This window comes from Trachurus trachurus, assembly GCF_905171665.1.
Source record: "Trachurus trachurus genome assembly, chromosome: 21".
Classification (NCBI taxonomy): Eukaryota; Metazoa; Chordata; class Actinopteri; order Carangiformes; family Carangidae; genus Trachurus; species Trachurus trachurus.
Window position 1 is genome coordinate 18135746 of NC_139899.1, and position 21673 is coordinate 18157418.

The 21673-nt window shown below is 43.7% G+C and overlaps 1 protein-coding gene across 1 annotated transcript in view; it reads left to right on the plus strand.

Moving 5' to 3' along the window:
* The window catches only part of anos1 (anosmin 1), a gene marked incomplete at both ends in the record, with an annotated part of 39630 nt that extends 20160 nt beyond the window's left edge, over window positions 1-19470 (plus strand). Inside the window, 12 exons of the mRNA XM_083996287.1 lie at window positions 744-806; window positions 1176-1398; window positions 5591-5775; window positions 6136-6265; window positions 8558-8763; window positions 10440-10584; window positions 11969-12115; window positions 14948-15036; window positions 16202-16373; window positions 16703-16923; window positions 17634-17775; window positions 19412-19470. Coding sequence (XP_083852413.1) covers window positions 744-806; window positions 1176-1398; window positions 5591-5775; window positions 6136-6265; window positions 8558-8763; window positions 10440-10584; window positions 11969-12115; window positions 14948-15036; window positions 16202-16373; window positions 16703-16923; window positions 17634-17775; window positions 19412-19470 — 1782 coding nt within the window. The remainder of the gene's footprint in view (window positions 1-743; window positions 807-1175; window positions 1399-5590; window positions 5776-6135; window positions 6266-8557; window positions 8764-10439; window positions 10585-11968; window positions 12116-14947; window positions 15037-16201; window positions 16374-16702; window positions 16924-17633; window positions 17776-19411) is intronic.
* Window positions 19471-21673: the final 2203 nt, after the last annotated feature.

Sequence of the window (21673 nt, forward strand, 5' to 3'; positions counted from 1 at the left end):
CATTCCCTTTCCCCCCGCGGCAGCATCTGCCTAATTCTGTTGGACATACATGGACTTTTGTGTTATATCACATTGGTTTTTTATTGAGGTTGATTCAGTCAGCGGTGAGTTGTTGTATTTACAGCAAGGGGAGTTTGACTAGATTGGTAAACTTTCATTTAAAAGTTTTATCATCCCATTATGTTTGGCAAAAAGACTCTGAGCTGCACTCACACTGAGGCTTTTTCTTTTATCCCTTGCCTATGCCAGACATTCAGTAAATTTGTTCCACGTGTTTCCAAAAAAAGGAAAAAAAAGGGAATCCCAAGAACATTAAACCAAGTGTATCATTTATTAAGCACTCTCTGTTCAGTGTAGCAGAGAGAGGGGCGTTTAGTGCCAGTGCCAGAGTGTATCAGGTCCAGACATGAGCAAGAGAAGAGAAGAGGCAGGATAACAATGAAGAGCAGGGAAATCTCTCACCAAGCAGGCTGCTGGGAGTTTTTACTTGACAGGTGCGCCTGTCTGCTCATAACGGAACAACCCCGCTGCCTCGTGTTTGCTTTCCTACAAGGTTGTTTAGCAGGGCACCTGTAACAAAAAAGAGGTGACTAGCTGATGTGAACATGCGGGGGAAGTGGCTGAGCGAGGTTCCTGTCTGACCTGCCTGCGTTTGAGCACAGAAAGCACCATCTCCACAGCAGCGGCCCCTTTGATGTGGCTGCTTCTTTGAAGAAACTGACACTCTTCTCCCTTTTTCACAGTGCCTGGAGCCCTGCAAGGAATCCTGGGACCTGAAGGAAAACCAGTGCCAGGATTTATGTGAGGTATGTTACTGCCACAAATACAGTGGCCGCCGCCGCTGCTGCCGCCGACTTTGGGCGTTTTTGAGCTTTTCAGGCTCAGTGGGAAAATTCTATGAGATGAAAAGTTTGAGGAGAGGAGTGTGAAGTAACCCCCCCTTTTTTTTTGCTCTGTAATGACCTTCTCTCTGTGAGGCTAAATCAAAGCTGTTGAATGTACCTACCGCTCCAGTGAGTCATAAGCTGAAATGTAAACAGGACAATCCCTGTTAGCTCACAGAGCTGCCTGTTTGCAGCCAGGCAGACTGGTCTTAAAAAGTATCTGACATGTATTTTTCCTCTCCTCCTCCTCCTCCTCCTCCTCCTCCTTCTTCTTCTCCCCCCACACCTTAGCCGCTCTTTCCCAAGAAGCACTACGAGTGTCTTACGAGCTGCGAGTTCCTGAAGTCGGTGGAGGGAGTGAAGCAGGGCGACTGTCCGGCCCCGGAGAAGGCCAGTGGCTTCGCAGCAGCCTGCGTGGAAAGCTGCGAGGAGGATGGAGAGTGCTCGGCTGTCAAAAAGTGCTGCTCCAATGGCTGTGGTCACACCTGCCAGCTCCCAAAAAACCTCTACAAAGGTAACAGATAACGGCAAGAAGTTCTTACAATTTTTAAATCCTAGTTGATCTGACACCTGTTGTTACTGGCGGTAAAAGGTTGGTACAATAATACAAATGACAGCAGGGCAGCTACTTTGTCAGTGACCCAACTAAATTGAATGCTCACAATGTGAAAAACAAACAGCGACTGATATCAACAAAATGAGATTAAACCTATCAAAGCTGGATTATATACATGCACTATTTCCTGCACATCAGTCTCTTCCACTTAGATTGTATGAGATGAGAGGTAATCACTGAATGTAAATACACTGAGTGTCTACAGTTTAAAGAATGCTAACCATCAATTAAGTCAAAAACCGAGTCCATAAAATGTGTTACTAACTTCAAAAACATCTGTTCTGAAATCCAGCTCCTGTTCTGTTTACACTGAATGAAATATTCAAACCCGATACTTCATGTTTCATTAGTCTCATTAAATTTTCCATTAAATGTCAAATATGAAAACTTGACAGAATTTGCAACAAAGTGTTGTGTCTTTAAACATTAGTTTATTGCACAGCATGTGTTTGTGAGGATGGCACCCCTGCCGGTACACTGCAGGACGAAAAGATTTGGAAAGACTGAAGATAAACATGTCAGTAACAGAGCTTTAGTGCAGCCCATGCTGACAGCCAGACTCAAAAATGTGTGGATTGATAGTTACTTAAGTGTCTGTGTATTCAAACACTCGTCTGTGTATTTAATTACCGCCCAGCACTGTTTCCAAGGGGGATCGGATTAATACGGTTCATCAGCCGAATCCTTGATACTCTCTATCCATCTCTATTTCTCCTGTTCAGTTACTGACATTTTTTATCTGGTAATGGTCCAACACAAACGTCATGTTTTTAATGTGATTAAGTGTTGCAGTTTGCATAATTTTCATAAATAGCGTTGAACCAATTAATCCCCCTCTCAGTCAAACATTCTTTTTAGATCCCGGTGGTGACGTAGATTGCAGATTTTCTTACACAATTTTCTGACAAGTCACGGAGAATCATAAATCTTTATTTCATCTCTTTATATTGCACTTCACCCACACATTCCTTATGCTGTTTCTGTTTTAAAATGGGAATATATCTTCTGTCTTGAGTTTGCTGGATAAGCTTGAGGGTTTCGCAGACACGGATGTACCCAAGAATCTTTGCTCCAGTAAAACAGTTTAATAGCGCTGCCCAAGGCGGCCGAGTCATTATGTGAGAGAACCAAGTGCCCCCGAACTTGGAGATGGGAGCTGGAACTGCATTATATACACTATCAGCACACAATTGTCAGCGGCCCGGGGCCATAACAAAGTTGAGGAGATTGTGAAGTGAGAGCAGTGAGTCTAAATCAAGCTTTGAACTGCTGCAGTGAGCGACTGTAGCTGTGTATGCTCTGAAACGCACTGCAGTCAGCCTGTTTTTACTGTATTTAGTAGTGAGAGGCAGGAGCGTGTGATTTGTGAGTTTGAGCCGGGGCACGCGCGTTCACATAACACACACGCACGCACAGAGGAGCATGCTAGTATTTATATTTGATTTGGAAACATCCTGAGGGACGTCACGGTGGATGTCATGCTCTGAAGGTGAACAGCACGTTAATCGGGGGAAAGATGAAAGCCTGAGCACGTAACCTTGAAAATTTCAGTACAGGCGACCCAGTCAATGAAAAGCATTCAGCGCACTGTGAGACCTTCACATCAAGTGGCCTGCCCCCCCCCCCCCCCCCCCCCCCCCCCCTCCCCCCCAACCAACACCACCACCAACACCACCTCCTCTCCTCCTCCTTGCTGCTTGATTCAGTCCAAACTCCTGAGCTCACGACCGGTTGCCGTCAACACCCCGTTTACCCCTTTTCGGTGAAAGTCCGGGTGGAATTCCTGGTCCTGGTCCTCGGTGTTAAAGGTCTAATTAGTTGCTCATGGTTTGAAGAGCGTAATTGTTTCTGTGTGTGCACAAGTGTGTATGCAGCCTTCTCCGTGATGAGCCATGATGCTGGAAGCCATTAGCAAACACAAGCGGGGAGAAATGGAGCGTTTCCCCCACTGAGATCACTCTCAGATGTGTGTGTGGTTGTGTGTGTGGTTGTGTGTGCGTGTGTGTGTGTGTACAGGTTAGGGTCCCCAGCCCCATGTGTATGTCCCTGATAGAGGAGAAACAGCAGTGTTCAGGATCTCTGAGACGCCGGAGCCCCACTGGGCTTTTGGTGTGCAGTGCACTAAATAGATCTGACACCATTACCCATCATGATATATTTGCAGAGGTGTGCTACAGATGCTGCATGCCTACGAAATAAGTGGTTTGTCAGAGCCTGGTACGTGTTTTGTTTTTGTATCTTCCTCTCTGGTTCTCTTACTGTCTTCAGAAATTGCACCATGTGTGATACAACTCGATTTCCTATCGATGCTTCCCGATCAAAGGCAGCGCACAGTTTTTACACCACAGTGTGAAAGTAGGTGGAGAAAAAAAGGGAACAACCAGGAAGGTAGTTAAAACAAAATGTGAAATGTGTGGATTGTCGGTATGAAATCTAATTCTGCCAGAGTCATATTTACACTGTCACAACAAGTCAGTCAGCTAATCAGTCTGTCAGCCAACCTCAGTTTACAGTAAGTCCTCGTGCTACAGGCACTATTTGTAGTGTTTTCCTTAACCCCGGTAATTAGAGCTGTGATTATGACAGTATGTGCGTGAGTATTGAGAATTATATTCCTGGAGTGTAATTGTTGGCATGATTAACACATGAATGGATGCCGTTCTCTTGATCGTGCCTCAGCAGCAGTTACATCATGCTTTGGAGTAAGCGTGTGGCCATTGAAAAATGAACGCTCTATGATTCTTGGATCCAACCTGACCCAAAGCTATCTTTGGAAGGAGCAAGCTGAGAGAAAGTGTGTTCAATTCCCTCCCTCCCTCCCACATATTGCGGAAGAGCGACATTGTGCGTGTGTGTGTCCATATTTTTTATGTGCGCGCCTATGATTTGTGCCATGCAGGACGACTTGTGTGACTTTTGTGGGAAGATGAGTTAAGACAGAAAGAAGAGGAGGAATGCTGTGGTTACATTGGTGTTCAGTATTGCGCAGGAAGCGAGACACGTTTGTTCTCACACACTCTCACCCACACACACACACACACACACACACACAATTGGCTGTGGAGCTGTGAAACCACAGCACAATGACCCCCAGCTGTTAGTATGCAGAAAGCTGTTATCAGCGGGACAAAACAAAGTACTGACTCTCTATGCGTGTGGCTCAAGGACCCTCCTCCATCCTCCAGGATTTATATGCATCATTCAATCACTTTAACATGGTGTGTATGAAGACTGAATAGAAATATAAGTAGATCAAGCGCTCTGCATACAGAACACACAGTCTTGATTATGTTGTTTACCGACATGCTGTGCAGTAGCCTTGAGCGTGTGTTGATGCCGTTTATAAATGCCGGAGCGGTGGTGGGCCGCCCGGCTGCGACAGAGGTCCAACATAATGGTCTGGAGTGCTAGGTGATTTATTGAAAACTGTGGGATGTATTCAGCCTTCTCCTGTACTTTCAAACTCGCTTTTCCAATCTCCATCTCATTATCACTGTGCCCGACGCTCAATCAACAGCTCACTACGTCTCCACTGCAATAAATTCACTTGAGCGACTCGGTCCGACTTGGCGCGGTGTGTTTGTCCCAGGCCTGCACTTAATAGAGCTCTAATTTATCACACATGGCCACATCAGCTTTGTCTGAAAGGCTGAACGCGAAGTGCAACGATGCAAATTAACTTCACCTATATGTGTGTGTTTGCACGTGTGAGAGGGACAAAGAAAGAGAGAAAGCGAGATACGTTGTACGTGCCATCTCACATACCTAAATGCAAACTGTGTGTATCATTACTAAGAAGCGCAGCTAATAAAACACATCACTCTGGCCAGGAAATATCACAATCTGTCACACTAGAAAGATGATGCTGTTGACCCACAGCATGTATTAAATCTATTGCGGTGAGGTCATGTCTCATTTTCAAATCTTATATCTGTCCAGCTCTGAGTGTGTCGTTTATCTTTCCAGCTGACTTTCACTCACCGGAGGGAAAACAACAAATTTTCATGTCGTAGCTCACCTATAGTGTTCCACACAGTGGTGGTGGTATTAACTCTCGTCACGGCATCGTCTTCCCTGCTTGTACTTTTAGGAGTCCCTCTGAAGCCGAGGAAAGAGTTGGTGTTCTTGGAGCAGCTGTCGGGTCAGCTGGAAATCCGCTGGTCCTCCAAGTTCAACATATCCGTGGAGCCTGTCCTCTATGTGGTGCAGCGCCGCTGGAACTATGGCATCCATCCCAGCGAGGACGACGCCACAGAGTGGGAAACGGTGGCACAGGTAGGAAAGACATGAAAGACATCTAAAAGACTGAGGCACGGCAGTGAGAAGCGAGACGGTTTTTGCCCTTTTTAGATCCTGTCAAATGTTGTGTTGTCTGTGTCATTCTTTTGATGAGATTTGTATTTCAGCTTCACGTGTCCTCAGCGTGCCACGTGCTACAGCTGTGAAAGTGCTGCACCGCACCGGCAGTCTGTTGCATGCGGTTGCAAATTCCTCCCAGTCACAGTGTCTTTGAAAGTTTGGCAAAGAGAAACACACAGATGACTGATGTGGCAGCAAACTCACATTGGGGCTGTGACCCTGCGTGAACCCTGACCCCTGTGGTTTGCTCTCCCCCCCCCCCCATCTGTCTCTCAGACTGCAGAGGAGCGCGTCCAACTGGCCGACATCAGAGCCAGCAGATGGTACCAGTTCAGAGTTGCTGCAGTCAATGTCCACGGGACCCGAGGTTTCACTGCACCCAGCAAACACTTCCGCTCCTCCAGAGGTCGGTGTGTGTATCTACATATGTGTGTGTGTGTGTGTGTGTGTGTGTGGCCTTGCTTTGTATGTAAGTTCCTGTTTGACACCCTCTGCCCCCCCACATTTGTTATGGTTAAGACCTTGGAACAGGTGGAGCCCTTGGGAAAGAGTTTTCAGACCGGATTTGACTCCTTATCTCAGCAGAAAAAACAATTGTTTATAGGAATATGTTGTCTGAGCTTACTTTATCTAACTCTAAGAAAAAATCAGCATTGTTTTGAAAAAGAAAATAGTTTCTTATTTGGCTGCACTTTGCACCTTGCGCCTCTTTAGAGGCCTAAAAAACACGTTTAAGCATTCATCTTTTTGTGTGATCCCCTCCTAAGCCAAACTCCATAGCTCCATTAAACAGCAGTACACTAAATATGACAAATTTAAATATACATTTATCACTTTTGACTGATGGTTTTCACGCAGCATACATTAAACTCTTGAATTAATTTAGTTTGCCATATTAAACTGAATTTAGTTTGCCGTATTAAACTGAATTGTAAATAAGTATTCCCCCTCCACAGTTTCCACACATTTAGCCAGTGTGCTAAAAATGAGAGTTTGATACATGTCGATGCAAAGTAATGAGAAATGACTGGGTGTTCGTCTTTGCGGTGCAACCAGATCTTCATTTGTGTCTTCAAAGGAAGGGTTTCCCCGCTTCTTTACAGCCACATAAAATGTAATACGTCTGAATTAGTCAGGATATTGCAGGTTTCAAATGAATGCAAGTGTTGTCTTGCATCCAGCGGGAGTGACGCAACCAAGACGCACTTCAGATCTTTGCCACAGATTAGTGCAAACGCACTCTGATGGCGTCCTGTGTCACAGCTTAGCTCTCCCTCCCTGCATTTTCCAGTGTTGAATAACACTAAATAGCCACGTTGTGTTGCAGATGGCATTTGTTAAAGTTACAGCCAACTGTTGTGTGGTTCCCAGGCCTCGCGCGTTAGTCAATATAATATTGTGACTAGATAGCATCTGATTCACATCAGATACAGTGTGTTTGTTTGACATGTAGAGACAGAGCTTATCTGCCCGCTGGTCCGCATATATTGAGAATAAATGGCTCAGGAAGCAGCTTTGAATTCATATGTAAAACATCTACATTGTGTGGAGTGCTGTGTCTTTTTTTATCAGAGTGCACATCAAGTAACTTAGATAAAGCTTAAGGGTAGATAAAGTTGTTTACGACTGGCAGAGGTCTTAAGTGCAAACCATGTTCTGCCAAACACTAAAAACTGTGCCAAAGACAAAAAGTAAAGAGTTTGTTGGCATCTGTGGGTGTGTGTTTTCACCTGTCCTGTCAGTTCTTCGTCATACATTTGCTCCCCAGAGTGTTGTGGATGGCTGTCAGACAGATCCAGACACCAGGTGGGAAAAGGATTCAGCTGCAGGGATGGAAACTGATCTCCAATCAGACCAATCAGTGCCAGAACGTTGATAGATTGATGGGAGCTGTCATGGAGTTGATGAGCTCCTGGCCGGTGTGTCATGCCATTGTTATTTATATAGTAGGGCCATATCATCTGATTGCAATTTTGCACTACTATACTTTGTTGGGGCAATTTGTAAGAACTGACTGCTTATTTATCTTGCGCGGCCAACATCAGCTGGTATGGAGAACCGATGTGACCGATTGTGTTTTTGGACTGGATAAAATGTGTTTCAGGTGGGAGAGGGCAGTGCAGAGGAGAGCCAACTGGGCTGTGGCGTGAATCATTTTCTCATTACAGGGCTATTCCCTCTGGTCTGGCGTCTGGCATGTGGCCCTGCCTCTCCTCCTGCACCAGGCTGACATCAGCAGCCGGCAGCAGGCTGGGTCGCAGCACACATGGATAACTCAGAACCGACTTTCGTTTTGCGCACGCACACTTACACACACACACACACACACACAGAGTGCAGGAATGCTGAGTGCGGAGCCAAAGTGAGCAGCATGTGTTTGTTAACCTCTGACCCGCGCTCTCGGTCCTGCTGAACGCTGTCATAGACGTGACATGACACCTGTCATAACATCTCAGTGCGGATTGTGAATGGTGGACTAATTACTTTACACAGTGTCACACTGGTCTCCCTCCTCAGCTGCAATGCAAACTGTCAAGTGGTGAAAGGTATCTCAGCCTGAAATTATACTTTGAAGAAAACTGCCTTCGCCCAAGATTTGTTGAACCCTTCTTTTTCCTCCTCCCTAAATGCCTGCAGATGTATTAAAATCTGTTCACACTGTGACAGTGTTGTTTTCGTGTCTCTGCTACATCTTTAGATCCGTCCGCCCCTCCCGCCCCAACCAGCTTGCGCATCACCAACGTGACACTGGGCGACGAAGGCCTGGTGACAGCTCGTCTCAACTGGACCCTGTCGGAGGAGTCCGATATCCCCATACATCACTACAAAGTGTTCTGGAGCTGGACTGTGCCCACTAAGTCCATGGTGCCATCCAAGAAGAAAAGGAGAAAGACCACCAACGGGGTAATCTTCCCGTCCTGTCTTAGTGATGTGTTCTTTCTCTTCTCCCCCATTTTCCTCTCTCTAAGGCTTCAGACTCTGGTCCAGGATTATCTCAGCATCTTCTCCTCCAGCCTAAACAAATCCCTGTATACATCCACGATGGCCTGCAATGGCTAAACATGGAATAGGAGTTTCATTTACTGCAAGGTTATCAATCATACACAGATTGGTGCAATGTGTTCGGCTTTGTTTTGATTCCTTATACTGATGAAAGAACCCTTAAACGCACTGTTAAGCTTTGAAAGAAAACACATTAAGTGTGATAAATAGCTCCATTTAAAGTGATACATCATGGTTTCAAGGTCTCTGTTTCTTAAATATCACAATTTACATTCATATTGTTTCCCTTACTTCTTATTTCATTGTGCAATTCAGCTATTTTAGTTGGTATATGGCTTTATTTATTTATTACTTATTTTAACATATAAGTCAGTCGCTTAGAAGTTGAGTTGTTACGCAACTACAGTCCCAGTTCCTAAACTGTTATTATCTTTTACATGATACATTATTTTTAGACCAAGTTGCGACTAAGTAAAACGGGACAGGACAGCTAAAAACATCCAAGAGACATTTTCATCTTCCTCTTGAGTATTATTGTTAAAGCCTTCACTACTCCCAGTATCAGTTAAGTTTGCATACTGGAACATTTTCAAGTATTTACTCTGGATGGAGAGAAGAGGTTTCATGGCCCTTTGCCCTTTTTCTGGCATGTCACATAGACAAACTCCCCCACGCCCCCTGCGATTACCTAGACAGGATAAATATAATTTGGTTACAAAAGCTCAAACAAACAGGCAGGCTAAGAGCTCACACAGCTCAGCTTCCCAAGTTGGGCAAGTTGGGAACCCAAAGAAAAACATTTTGATAGTGTTGCAAACAAGTTTTTTTAGTTTCTCTGTAGAAATGACACAGTGATGTATGCAAACACTGGTTGACGTTACAGAGAAATCATATGATAAATCGCCACTCTCGTCTTAAATCACAGACGATAAATGTGACTGAATAAATGTGGACATTTGCACTGTATATCCAGTAACATTTGGCCTGATGGCACGTATCTCTCTGTGTCTCTGAGTAGTGTTTCACTAGAGAGAACCAAAAGACAGATTGTCTAGACAGTCAACACACACCTCTATAGTGTCTTCTCCTGAATTAGTTTTGGAAATGTAGAGCAGATGTGGCACCAAGGAGATAGAGGTAAGAGACACCAGACACCCTATTGACACATGTACTACTGGTTTCCACTTTGGCACCTCGGGGCTTTGAAAGCAGCCTGCTGGTAGAGGAATGTCAAAACACGCACAGTCAATAACAAGAACTCATCAAGCTCACGCTGATGGTGGAATGCTGGAAGTCAAACACAGTGAGGAAGCCCTGGGAGGCTCTGATAACATGGCTCCCTCACAAGGCCCTGAAGGCTATCTCTTCGCCACGGTGCCTTCCTCAACTCCGCATGTGTTCTCAATAAAGGAAAGGCTTTCCCACAGGCCCCCAGTTGGCCCGGGCTGAGCTGAGCTGAGCTGGAACTATGACTGGGACGGTGACAGGGGCTTTGAAAGTAGGCTCAAGTGACAGTGTGGTAACGTACACATGCCAGCATGCTAGAGTTTTTTTTTTTTTTTTTTCTCTCATCACAGGCTCAGAACTGGGTGGATCTGGAGGGGCTTCAGCAAAATAACACATACACTGTGGAGCTGCAGGCTGTCACATACTGGGGACAGGTGCGCCTGAAGAGCTCCAAGGCTTCACTTCACTTCAGCACCAGCCAGAATAATGAATCAGGTAAACACGGGTGCTTATAATTAATTGTCTTTTTTATTATTTGCCATTTTCAAAGAGTAGCAGACAATTAAAGCTTGCTGAACTGAACCACCATGAGATCGGATTTTACGGGCTTCAAATATCTGCACCTATAGGCTACAATAGAGGGAATAGCTCTGTGTAGGAGCAGGACATTCACACAAATACCTCTATTTGGATATGCATGCAAATGCGACTGACTTGTTTTTAATAATATTTTTTGGGCACCCTGGCGACGCAGCTCTAGGGATGACATTGTCAGTCGATTATTATTATTAAAGTGTTGAATGGATTGCCATGACATTTGTAGTTCCCAGGAGATGAATCCTAAAGCCTTTGGTGATCCCCCTGACTTTGCCTGTAGCGTCATCATGAGATTGATATTTGTGGTTTTTCAAGGGAAAGGTCTCGACAGCTATGTGTTGTCGTGATTTTTGGTACAGTCCTACTCAAAGTGAATTTTAACAACTTTAATCTCTTGATTTTTCTCCACGGCCACACTCATGTAAAAACCTCATTTGGTCCAAAAAATGAAGCTAGTGACGCTCCCATCAGCCCCAGCTGCACTTTGTGTAGTGAAAATGCTCACATATTTACCTAAGTTTGTGAAAGTGGGAAACATATAGGCACTAGCATATTAGCAGTGTAATTGTATGCCGACATAAGCATGTTGCTGCACAGCCACACAGAGCTGATATCATGGCTGCAGATCTTACTCTTGTTAAACTATATATAGCCTAATATACATGTCATTTACGTTCAGCCAAAGCACCTTAGTGCTGATTAAGTCCCCACTCTGATGCAGATAGCGCAGTAAGCATGGTAGGTGCAATCAGGAGTCACAGGCAGGGTCATGCGCTTCCTGAAATCAAAGAAAAACCTGGATGGAGCTGTAGATTTGTGATTGCAGATCCATATGGGTTTGGCTGCACCAACCGAGCAGATCCAATTTTCTTTTGTTTTTCTTGAGAGCTGGATTTTGCTAAATTACCGAGTCTTCAGGCAAACAATCATCATGAGAGTTGCAAAAAAGCAGGAATGGCCAAAGTACACTGACAACAGGACTGCAGTCATCCGGAGCTCGCGGCGTGCTTCGGAAGCACATGCCGAGCTTCAATGGTGCGAGTGTGTACATTTTAAGCATGTGTGGCTCTAGAGGGAATTGAACCTCTAACCTTGGCAGTGTTAGAGCTGTGTGTACCCATCAAATTACACCAGATCTATGCATAAAGAACGTGTTGTAACTGCTGTGGTTTCACAAAGAAATAATTGTGTGTTTTTGTTACCATGCTGGAGAGTCTGCCACAACACAGTCTCCGCTGTGTCTTAGCTACAGCAGCAAACATTTCTCCTTTTCTCTTCTCAGTGAAATCGGTGCACAAGTCAAAGAAGGAGGAGATATCCCCTCTTGGTTCAACCCTGGCCAAACGCCCATCTGGCCCTCTGGAGGTAGGCACGCCCTTCTACCAGGATGGCCAGCTGCAGGTCCGTGTCTACTGGAAGAACCGGGGAGGTATGCACTCTACCATATTGATTTATAGCTTTGTTAGAATCTAATTAGCACCCCATTATGCACATCAATCACTATGAGACACGAACGCCATAAGAAAGTCTTATGACTGAGGCATAGTCATGCAAACAATGGAAGATTGCTTTCATAAACATGGCATCAGATGGTGCAAATGTAATAGAGAGTGAAGTTAAGTATGAAAGAATGTGTCTTTGTGAGAGCTGGGAATGTGACTCCTGGGCAAATTGGTGTAAAGCTGCACATGGGCTGGTAGAGCGGAGCCACCGTTCAGTAAAGAACAATAAACACACAGAGCCGGAGCCGTGCAATGGGATTTATTGACAGCTGTATTTAATAGATCCTCACCCTCGCATTAGCGTTGAAGCAGCCCATTTTGTTTTACAAGACCTGATGTCATAGGGAACAGAAACGGCAGTGGGTTGCACCACCGCAAGGGGTTAAAGCCTATAGGAATGCCTGTCCCAGCGGTGTCCATTCCCCAACCCTTCTGTTAATACCAGAGTGGAAATATGGAAACCTTGAAAACCATGCTCTCAGGGTAACCTGTCAAGTCCCATTCACTGGTCTATGTTATGTTACTAATATATGTCATCGCCCAAGCCAAACTCCACATCTTAGAGTCAAGAATGCAAACCCTGGCTGAAGGAGAGGCCTGGTGAGACACCAACTGCTGAATCAGAGTGAGGGAGAGCGAGGGGGAAGATAGAGTTGGCCCAGAGCTGTTCGCAAGATTGGCCTGGACTCAGAGAGCTGAGTGATGCTGACGGGGGTCGAGCGCGGCTTGGGAATCACAGTGTTGCAGAGCGGAGTTAATCCCGGTCCAGCTTCTTTTTCTGCCTCTTGTTCGCAGCGCTGGTCTGCAGAGTGCGTGTCACTGCCACTCATTAGTGTGAGGGATGACCGCTGGCTTTGAATCTGACAGCCTGCGTTCCACCACTGTAAACACACACACACACACACATGCACAGATGGTTCTCTGGATGTCTGCTTTGTGTGACACAGAAAAGGGACAGGTTAACTGAACCACGATTAAACCCTCACTCATTGTCTCTGTGATCCAAAGCAGTCCGCCCTCTGGGTTCTCTCCAGCAGACGAAAGCGAACCTTTACTGTACACCAGCTCAGATAATATATCGCTGTCTGCCCAGCACCCAGACAATGGACAGCTCAGCAGCAGCAGCAGCAGCAGCAGCAGCAGCAGCAGCAGCAGCAGCAGCAGCAGTGGCGGCGGTGCTTCTGAGGCTCGCTTCCAGTCACCATTTGTCGAACATCGCTGAGGTTCTGTTCTCTACCTGATTTCCATGTCCCATTTGGTGTTTTACATACCACTTCCCCTCTCTCCGTCAGACCCAGCTACGGCATATCTTGTTTATTTTTTTTGCCCCGATTTCCCGGTTCCCTGTAATTCCTCTCTTCTGCTTCCAAAGAGCTCAGGGGCTCCAAGTGCCAGATCTGTGTCTAAGCCTTCAAAGGACCCCTTTTATCTCCCCACTACAACGCAGGCCTCCGCCAAGGGGCGAACATAGCATAACTCAATTATTAATCGGAGAAGTATTTCACATATCCAAGCGACACAGTCGAATGAATAATAAATCTAGTAACATAAGATGAGAGTGATGGGCAGATAAACACTGCTGATGAGCTTATGTGGAGCTACTGTACAGTAACGGAGGAGAGCGAGTGTGTCCTGGCATGACCAGGCTCCTGCTCCTCTGATGAGAATATAACATCCTTACAAGCCAAAGCAGAAAAAGTTTAGTTTGGGGAATTGAGCCTTCAGCGAACAAAAGGAAAAGGTTCATGTTAATAAGCTAATGCAAAGATTAAAAAAAGACGGAAGCGCTTTCAAGTTTCTTTTTTATTTTCAGAGACATAAGTTATCACGATCATCCATAATGGACACAGTGATAGCAGTTCTCAGATGGGGAACGTTGTAATCTGTGAGATACACATCAGTTAATCATTTCAGTCTGACAGATCGTCTTTTGATATCAGATTCATGTTCGGTGGCTGCAGTGGTGAAAGATAACCAAGTGTATTTACTGGTTCAGGGCTGAGGTGCAGTTTTGAAGTTTCTAAAAGCCACATTATCTCATTTTATTTCAAAGGGAGAAGGGTGGGGCTTCTCACGCTTATGTATTTGATCAGTGCAGTTACATCATATTCATTTGGCAACACAATGCACCTTGTCTGAAGGGAGTTACGTATGTGCGCATGTGTTTCTCAAGGACACACGTTGTGATTTGTGGGGGAGAAGCTTAGGGATGAAACAGCCAACCTTGTGTTTTATCTTTCTGTTTCATCTGATGATGACTTTCTACTAGTCACTTCGCACGATAATATTTCACATAGAAATCCTCTGATGACTTTTATAGAAACATGCATTATTAAAAATTTAAATACCCAACAGTGTGTATAGTAATTGAATTTAGCCCTACCTTCATACACAGTAATGCAACAGTAATGATAATCAGGGCTAAAAGAAACAATTGGTTTTCAATCAGTTAAACCAGCTTTTTTGTTCATTAATTATTTTTTTATATAAAAACTCAAGAAGAAGCCACATGTCTTGTTTTGGAAGCCAAACAGACCAGAACAGATCAAACATGGACACTGTTCTTCTGTTGATGCTCTATTTCATCTTATTAGATCAACTTGACTGCAGTAATTAACTCAGGATTAAAGTACTATTAAGTTTAGTACTTGCACATACTTCAACAAAATGAAGTGGGATGACTTTTATATTTTATGGAAGCATAAACACATGACTACATCAAAATACTGAGTTGTGCCTGTGATATTCCCTCCTCTCAGATCCAGCAGTGAGTCGCTACCATGTCCAGTGGATGCCTGAGTACTGCAACCACAACGAGACCCGTGGACTGGAGAAATCTGTCACGCAGGTCAGTCTCCTGCAAAACCTCTCGCGCCTTCCAAACTGATGGCGGGATCACAGAGTGCACGGATGTATGACTTGATCAGCAGCCCTGTGCTATGCAAAGCACGTGGCTAAGCTTTTGTCTGATGCCTATAAAGGACAGCTCCTCTAAAGAAAACAACTCCGCTGAGTGAGCCCGGCCCCGAAGTAGCCCTGTTGTGTTGGATTTGCACCGGGCAAATGGCTGGCTGTTGTTTCGAATGTTATGAGTCATTCGTGTGGTCAGACATGTGGTGTGTTGGCCAATAAAACGCATTTAGTTTAAAAAATGTTTCCCAGAATGGGGGATCATTCACCTCCAAAGGCTCCAGCGAAGCTCCTGCATGGGGCTTTCCTTTAGGGTGCAATAGGGTCTGTGTAGGGGTTGGGGGAGTCTTGGGGTGGGGAGGGGGTGTTAACTGTTTGGGCTCAGGCTGATACAGGATGGCAGAGGCCTGGCAATCAACGCATTCTTTGGGGACCAGCGCTCTGGTTGCTAGGAAATATACATCCATTTTCTATAGATCACTGGGAAGGATTCCAGGCTTGTGCTTTTATGTGAGCACAGCGCCTCATTCACTTTTAATCAAAGCTGTTTCATATCAGAGAGAATATACTACACGCCTTCTTTCTCAAGAGACTGCCTATTAATGTAGAACCTCTTTATTACAAATGCAAGATCTAAATCCACTAGTCAGCGTGATTTCTTTTCCCTTTTTTTTTGTTTCCTCGAAAAGAGATGAGAAAGGCATTTTTTGTTAAGATCAATAGATAATTAAAGCCTGAAGTGAGTGTAAAGTGTAAGACTGCTGCACACAATTCATTAACATGGATTTACAGGCCTTTTTTTCAAATGACACATAAATCCACTTTGGTTACTGCTTCTTAATTAAGTTCATCTTTGTTTTTGCATTTGGAGAGCTTTTAAAGAAATCATTGATATTGCAGTTTGAATAGTAGAATGGTGGTCTAACCCTTCCCATGTGAGTGTTCACTGTGGTCCTATATAATGTGGGGCATGTTCCTGAGGCCAGAGTGGGAATGTGATCTGCCCTGGCGCTGTGTATTTAATTATCTCTGAAGCTCCATGGGAGCTGACCTGGGTGACATGTCGAAGTCATCAGGGCTGAATAATGTGTTTCTTGGCTCAGGAGAACTACATCAACCTCCCGGGCCTGCTGTTCTCCTGCAAGTACAAAGTCACGGTTCACATGCTGAAGTCCAAGAGACGCTCCAAGGATGAGAGCACCACCTTCCTCACCCCATCCTGCGCTACCATCCGGAGCAAGACTCACAAACACATCCCCTGCCCAGGGGAGGGGGGTGAGTGTTCAGTGGTTTGACACATGAAGGGCATCAATGTTAGTGTCACAGTGACACATTCCTAAGATACTGTAGCTATCCTTGTCATAATGATGATGGATGTAATGAACTCAGTGTTAAAAGTATTGTTCAACATTTCGTAAAATGCCTTTTTATTTGATTTCTTGTAAAGAGTCAGGTGAGATTACACCTCTCTTATGCCTTAAGGGTAAATAAGAAGTAACATTTGATAAACTTAGCTTAGCACAAGGACAGATTACAAGAAGAAATGATTTAACTTTTTATCCTCCTTACAGAACCTGTAAAACTCACAAGTTATTTCTCAACAGCACCAGGGCTTCCAAAGGTTTTAGCAAAACCAGAGAACCTGACAGCTTCCTTCTCCATCAACGAGGGAAACATCACTGGCAGCTTCCTGTGGCGTGTCTCCAGGGTGGCTCCCCATCAGCGAATCACAGGCTTCCAGGTCACCTGGGCTGAGATCACCACAGAGAGCCGGCAAAACAGCTTACCCAACAGCATCATCTCCCAGTCCCAAATCCTGCCTCCAGTGAGTCTTTTTTTCATTAAAGCAGGAATGGTTTCTGTTTCAACTCCTGTAGTAGCCTGGCCAAGTAGTAAAAGCTGTTTTCAAATATGTTTCCATACACCGCAGGGTCCTTGCTGTCATCTATATATATATTCAAAAAAACGTGTCCCTGGCAGCTGGGAAGTATGCTGTATCTTCAGCATTTCACTTCACAGCATCTGTCAGAGGTTGAGGTTGATGTAGGGATAAGGCTGTTGTGGTACCTTTGCATGAATCTTGCGATAAGCGGCGGTGTGTGTAGACAGACACAGGGGTAGATCTGAGGAAGTGTTGTGTCCTGCTGGAAGTTCTCCTCCTCTAACTTTTCATCTGCCTTCACGTCTTCCTCTTTCATCCTCCACGAGAGCTCTAAAAAAGACGCTCTTTGACATAATCTTCTCCATCAACAACACGTTCCGCCTATCTGCACCTCCCAGCCTCTGGAGCTCGTCTATAAATAAAACCACCCACCGCACACTTTATCAAGCTGGCAGCGAAGAAGAGAGACAGCAAGCCTTATGAAAACAAAGTCTTTGTTTTTGTCTGTGGCTTGTGCAGAGACAGCTATGCGGCTGATACTCTCTTGGTCGTCAGCCAAATTCAAATCCGTGTCCTGTCAAATTCAAAGGCGCGTTCTGTTGTATTTCAGCTGATTGCATGTCTTCTCGCTGCTCCCCTCCCTCTCTTGGCAGGATCATAACTTACTTGTAGTGTCCAATCTGCGGCCGTCCACCTACTACAGACTGGAGGTGCAGGTCATAACAACCGGAGGAGAAGGTCCTGCCACTGTCAAGACCTTCCAGACCCCAACCATATTACCAGTCATTCAACACCGTGAGTACTTAGTCGCTATCAGCTGTTACTATGTCAAACAACTTGAGGAATTTATAAATTGTACCTTAATTAGCTCACTTAAAGTGATAATCTCCCAGATTTTTTCTATATTGTGGTGCTCCATCATGTTTCAGCATGTGTGTGTGTGTGTGTGTGTGTGTGTGTGTGTTAAGTATATACTGTAGATATTCCATTTATCCTTGGCCCACTAGTTTGACATTTTAGTGGCTTTCTTGCCAAGATGTAGATTAGAAGATTGCTACCACTGTTACGCTTGAGCAATAAATATCAGGCTATATCCAGCAGCCAGTTAGCTTAGCTTAGCACAAAGACTGGGAAACACCTAGCTTGGTTTTATCCAATAAAAACAAAATCTAACTCGCTAATAAACACGTTGCTTGGAAACTGCTCAGAGCCAAGATATAGTCCAGCTGTACAATGGCGGACACCAATCAGTGGTGCCTGTCAGCTCACTGGTTTGTTTTTATTCCACACAACATTACTGTCTTGGTTCTCTCTCACTTCCCTCATTAGTTTCTAAGCCACAGCAGCCAGCTGTTTTAAGGGGAGATGTCTTAAAATCCACTTTATGTTACACCCTCCCAGCACAAAAAGGATAGTGGCTATAGCTAATGAACACAGTGGAGCATTTTGCAGCTAAGAACACTGGTATTTCATTTGTGATATGGTGGAGAGAAAAAAACCCCGGAAAAAAGTAAGTGAGTGTTGCTCAAAGTAAATAATTAAAAGGTACTACTGACTTATTTGATGGATGTATGAGCAGCTGTTCCTGCTGTAGGCTATCCACAGTTCCAATCAGCACTTTTTAGGAAAGTTGCTGTGCTCCTTCCACATTATTTTGTTTTATCATCATCATCACAGCTACCCATCAGCAGTGTTGGCCATGTTACTGAAAGATTATAATTAGTTACTTTCAAGACATAATTGAATGAATGAATGAATTATTTATTTCGGTATATCAAGCTTATATAACCGAAAGGGTGTAGGTTGAAGCCAAAGCTTATATACCCCTACCCCTTTTACCTTAAAAAATTGAAATAAAATAAAATAAAAAATATATTGAATTATGGTTTTATTGAAGTAATTAGTTTTTTGGGAAATTAAATTTTGTGTTTTTTTTTCTAAAATTATTTTATTTATGTACATGCAGGCTGTTATTGTGGTCTTCCTGTGGCACAGTGTGAGTCTAGACATCTGTCAAAATGGATCACACAATAATTATGATTGTACACTGTTGCCCATAAAGTTGGAAAGATTTTGTTTTCAGACACATTCCTCTTTTTATTCCTATTATAAAGGTTAATTGTGGTTAAATTGTCATAGTGATATGTTTGAAAGAGATTGATCAATAAGGTTTGGACAAGTATACATGTTATCTGTGAAGAATAAATAATATTGTCACATCATCATTTTATCATAAAAAAATATTTTATACCAACTTTATGGACAACAGTGTACTATTTACACTACTCATTACTGTAGAAGAATGACAGGAATGTGTTTCTTCCAATGCTGTTCATCAGTAATAGTAAGTGATAGATTATTAATAGAGGATTATTTAATGTGTTTGCCTTCTCAATGGTAAAGTGTGTGTGGGATAATGTGTGTTTTCTAGGGCCCAGACTCCGGCAGCACCACTCTCATCACCAGAAACCGTCAGTAGAGAGACACTGAGTTTTCAAGCGGAGGCAAACCCAATGGGGAGACGTACCAGTGGCTCTCTGCTCCAGGCTGTCAGGGAAGGAATGTGTGGAACCGAAACAGAAACACAGCGCACCAGACCATGAACTGACCCCCCTGTTCGTGAAATATGGGTCCATCTTCTCAAGGCTCCACAACACATCAGCTTTCCTTCTCAACCCTTCTCTCTTGAACGACACAAGGCACCGGACGGGTTGGTCTGTACAGTGAAATCATAAGGAAGTTCTGAAATTCCAGGTAAAAAGTACGATGCAGAAACTACCCGCTAAAATTGTTGTTGCTATCCAGCCATCATTGTAGGCTTTGATACGATATTAAACATTTCAGCTGGATTCCATCATTTGATTAATGACAAGCAATTGGTACACGGTTTATAGAAACACAATAACTTCGGAAAAATGATCTCAGATGGTTGAACACGGAAGGGAGAAAATGCCAGAAATGTAAAACAAACCTTTTATTCATGAAGACAGAAAAGTAGAAACTCATCTATTTATTTTGTGTTACCCTTTAAAGAGGCGCTTAGGCATACAGTCAGTACTGATGGATAATGTAACTAAAGTCATCGTTGTCTAACCCAGAATATTTCACGTAGTATGTTGCATGTAGTACATTTGATTTTTTTTTTTAACTGTAAATGAATTACTTGCTTCAAATTGAAAGCTTGTAATGGTTTTGCATGACAACCGTTAGCATTCTGTTGGCATGAAATAATGGCTGTGTTACCTCTTTTCAATATGTTAGCAATATTTCATTAACAGATTAACAAAGAATTATATTGCGAGTAATATGTAATGTTTATTAATGAAATTATAACTTGTGTGGAAATGATGAATTGTACATGTTCTTTGGCTGTAGAAATATTTGTCGTGGAACAGTCAGTGAATGTCTATATTTATTTATGTGTGTATTACAAAGTTTGGTTTGGATGTGTGTGAATGTGTCTGTTCTGTGTGTTATAGTCTCAAACTTTTGAACCGGCAAAAAAATCTTGTAAAGACATTTTGTAAAAATGGAATTGTAAATACAGTCTTATGTTACATGTTATTTTTCCATGGTAGAAACTGTACAAACTGCTAAGTAATAAAATAATCCTTAACCAGTTCCCTTTGCTGTTTGTTTAATTGAAGCTGCTGCGATCAGTAAATAGACATGCTTCTCCTCCCTTTGCTATTTGGCAGTTGCTGTTGCTTATTTTGGCTGTAAAAATCCTACATGGCAGACTGTGTGTGTACAGCATATTCACTGATCGGTCCAGGAGCCCGAGACATGCGCTCTGCAAAGTCCAAATAAACAGGTCATCTAGCTCAACAGCCCGAGTGAATTTACCATCGCCGAGGTCGGGCACCCCTCAACATAATGTTCTGCTTCTCAGAGCGCTTGTGTGTTGTGTTTGAAAAGCATTAAATCCCTCCTCTGCACAGCAGCCTTTCACCCTCGTAAAATGAAAAGTGGAAATGTTTACAAGAAAATAAAGCTAAGAGTGACACTGTGAGACTTAAGCCTTGCAGTCGATGCGCGGATGTCGGATGAAACCCTTTTTTCTAGCACACAAATAATAATCCTGAAAGCAGTGCATGCAGAGCTGTGATTTATTGCACTGCCTTTATCATATGTTCCAGGCGAGCTGCTATACATTACAATCTTATTAATAGTGCTTTCAGTATTATAGAGCTTTATTCACACTGGAGATACTGGATGTGTTGAGCTTGCCATCACATTTTGTTCCCGCAGATGCTTTTTTGTGGTGTGACCCACGGGGCGTGCATTCAACCACCACAGGAACGAGAGCTTGTTGTTAAAAACTGTCTCGAGCTGCACCACTGAATATCAGCATCAACCTCACCAGTCAGAGTCTCAGTCAGTCAGAGTCTCACTCATCACAGTATTCACACCACAGTGTCAGCCTTGGTTTTACTTAACATCCGAACCAAAGCATTGTGGACTTCAAGAGACACACACCTTTGATTAAGTTTTTAACACAATGACAACATGCAAAGAACCCATCAGTGATTTATTACATTTTTTATTCTCTTTAACGTGTTAAAAACTAAGCCTATTTTCTAGGCCTTTTGTCGAAAATTGCATATCCATAATGAAATGAGTATATCTCTGCAACCACAAGGCTTATTTGAATAATTTTGGTGTCATAGTAGGCCAAAGGGAAAAAAATAGA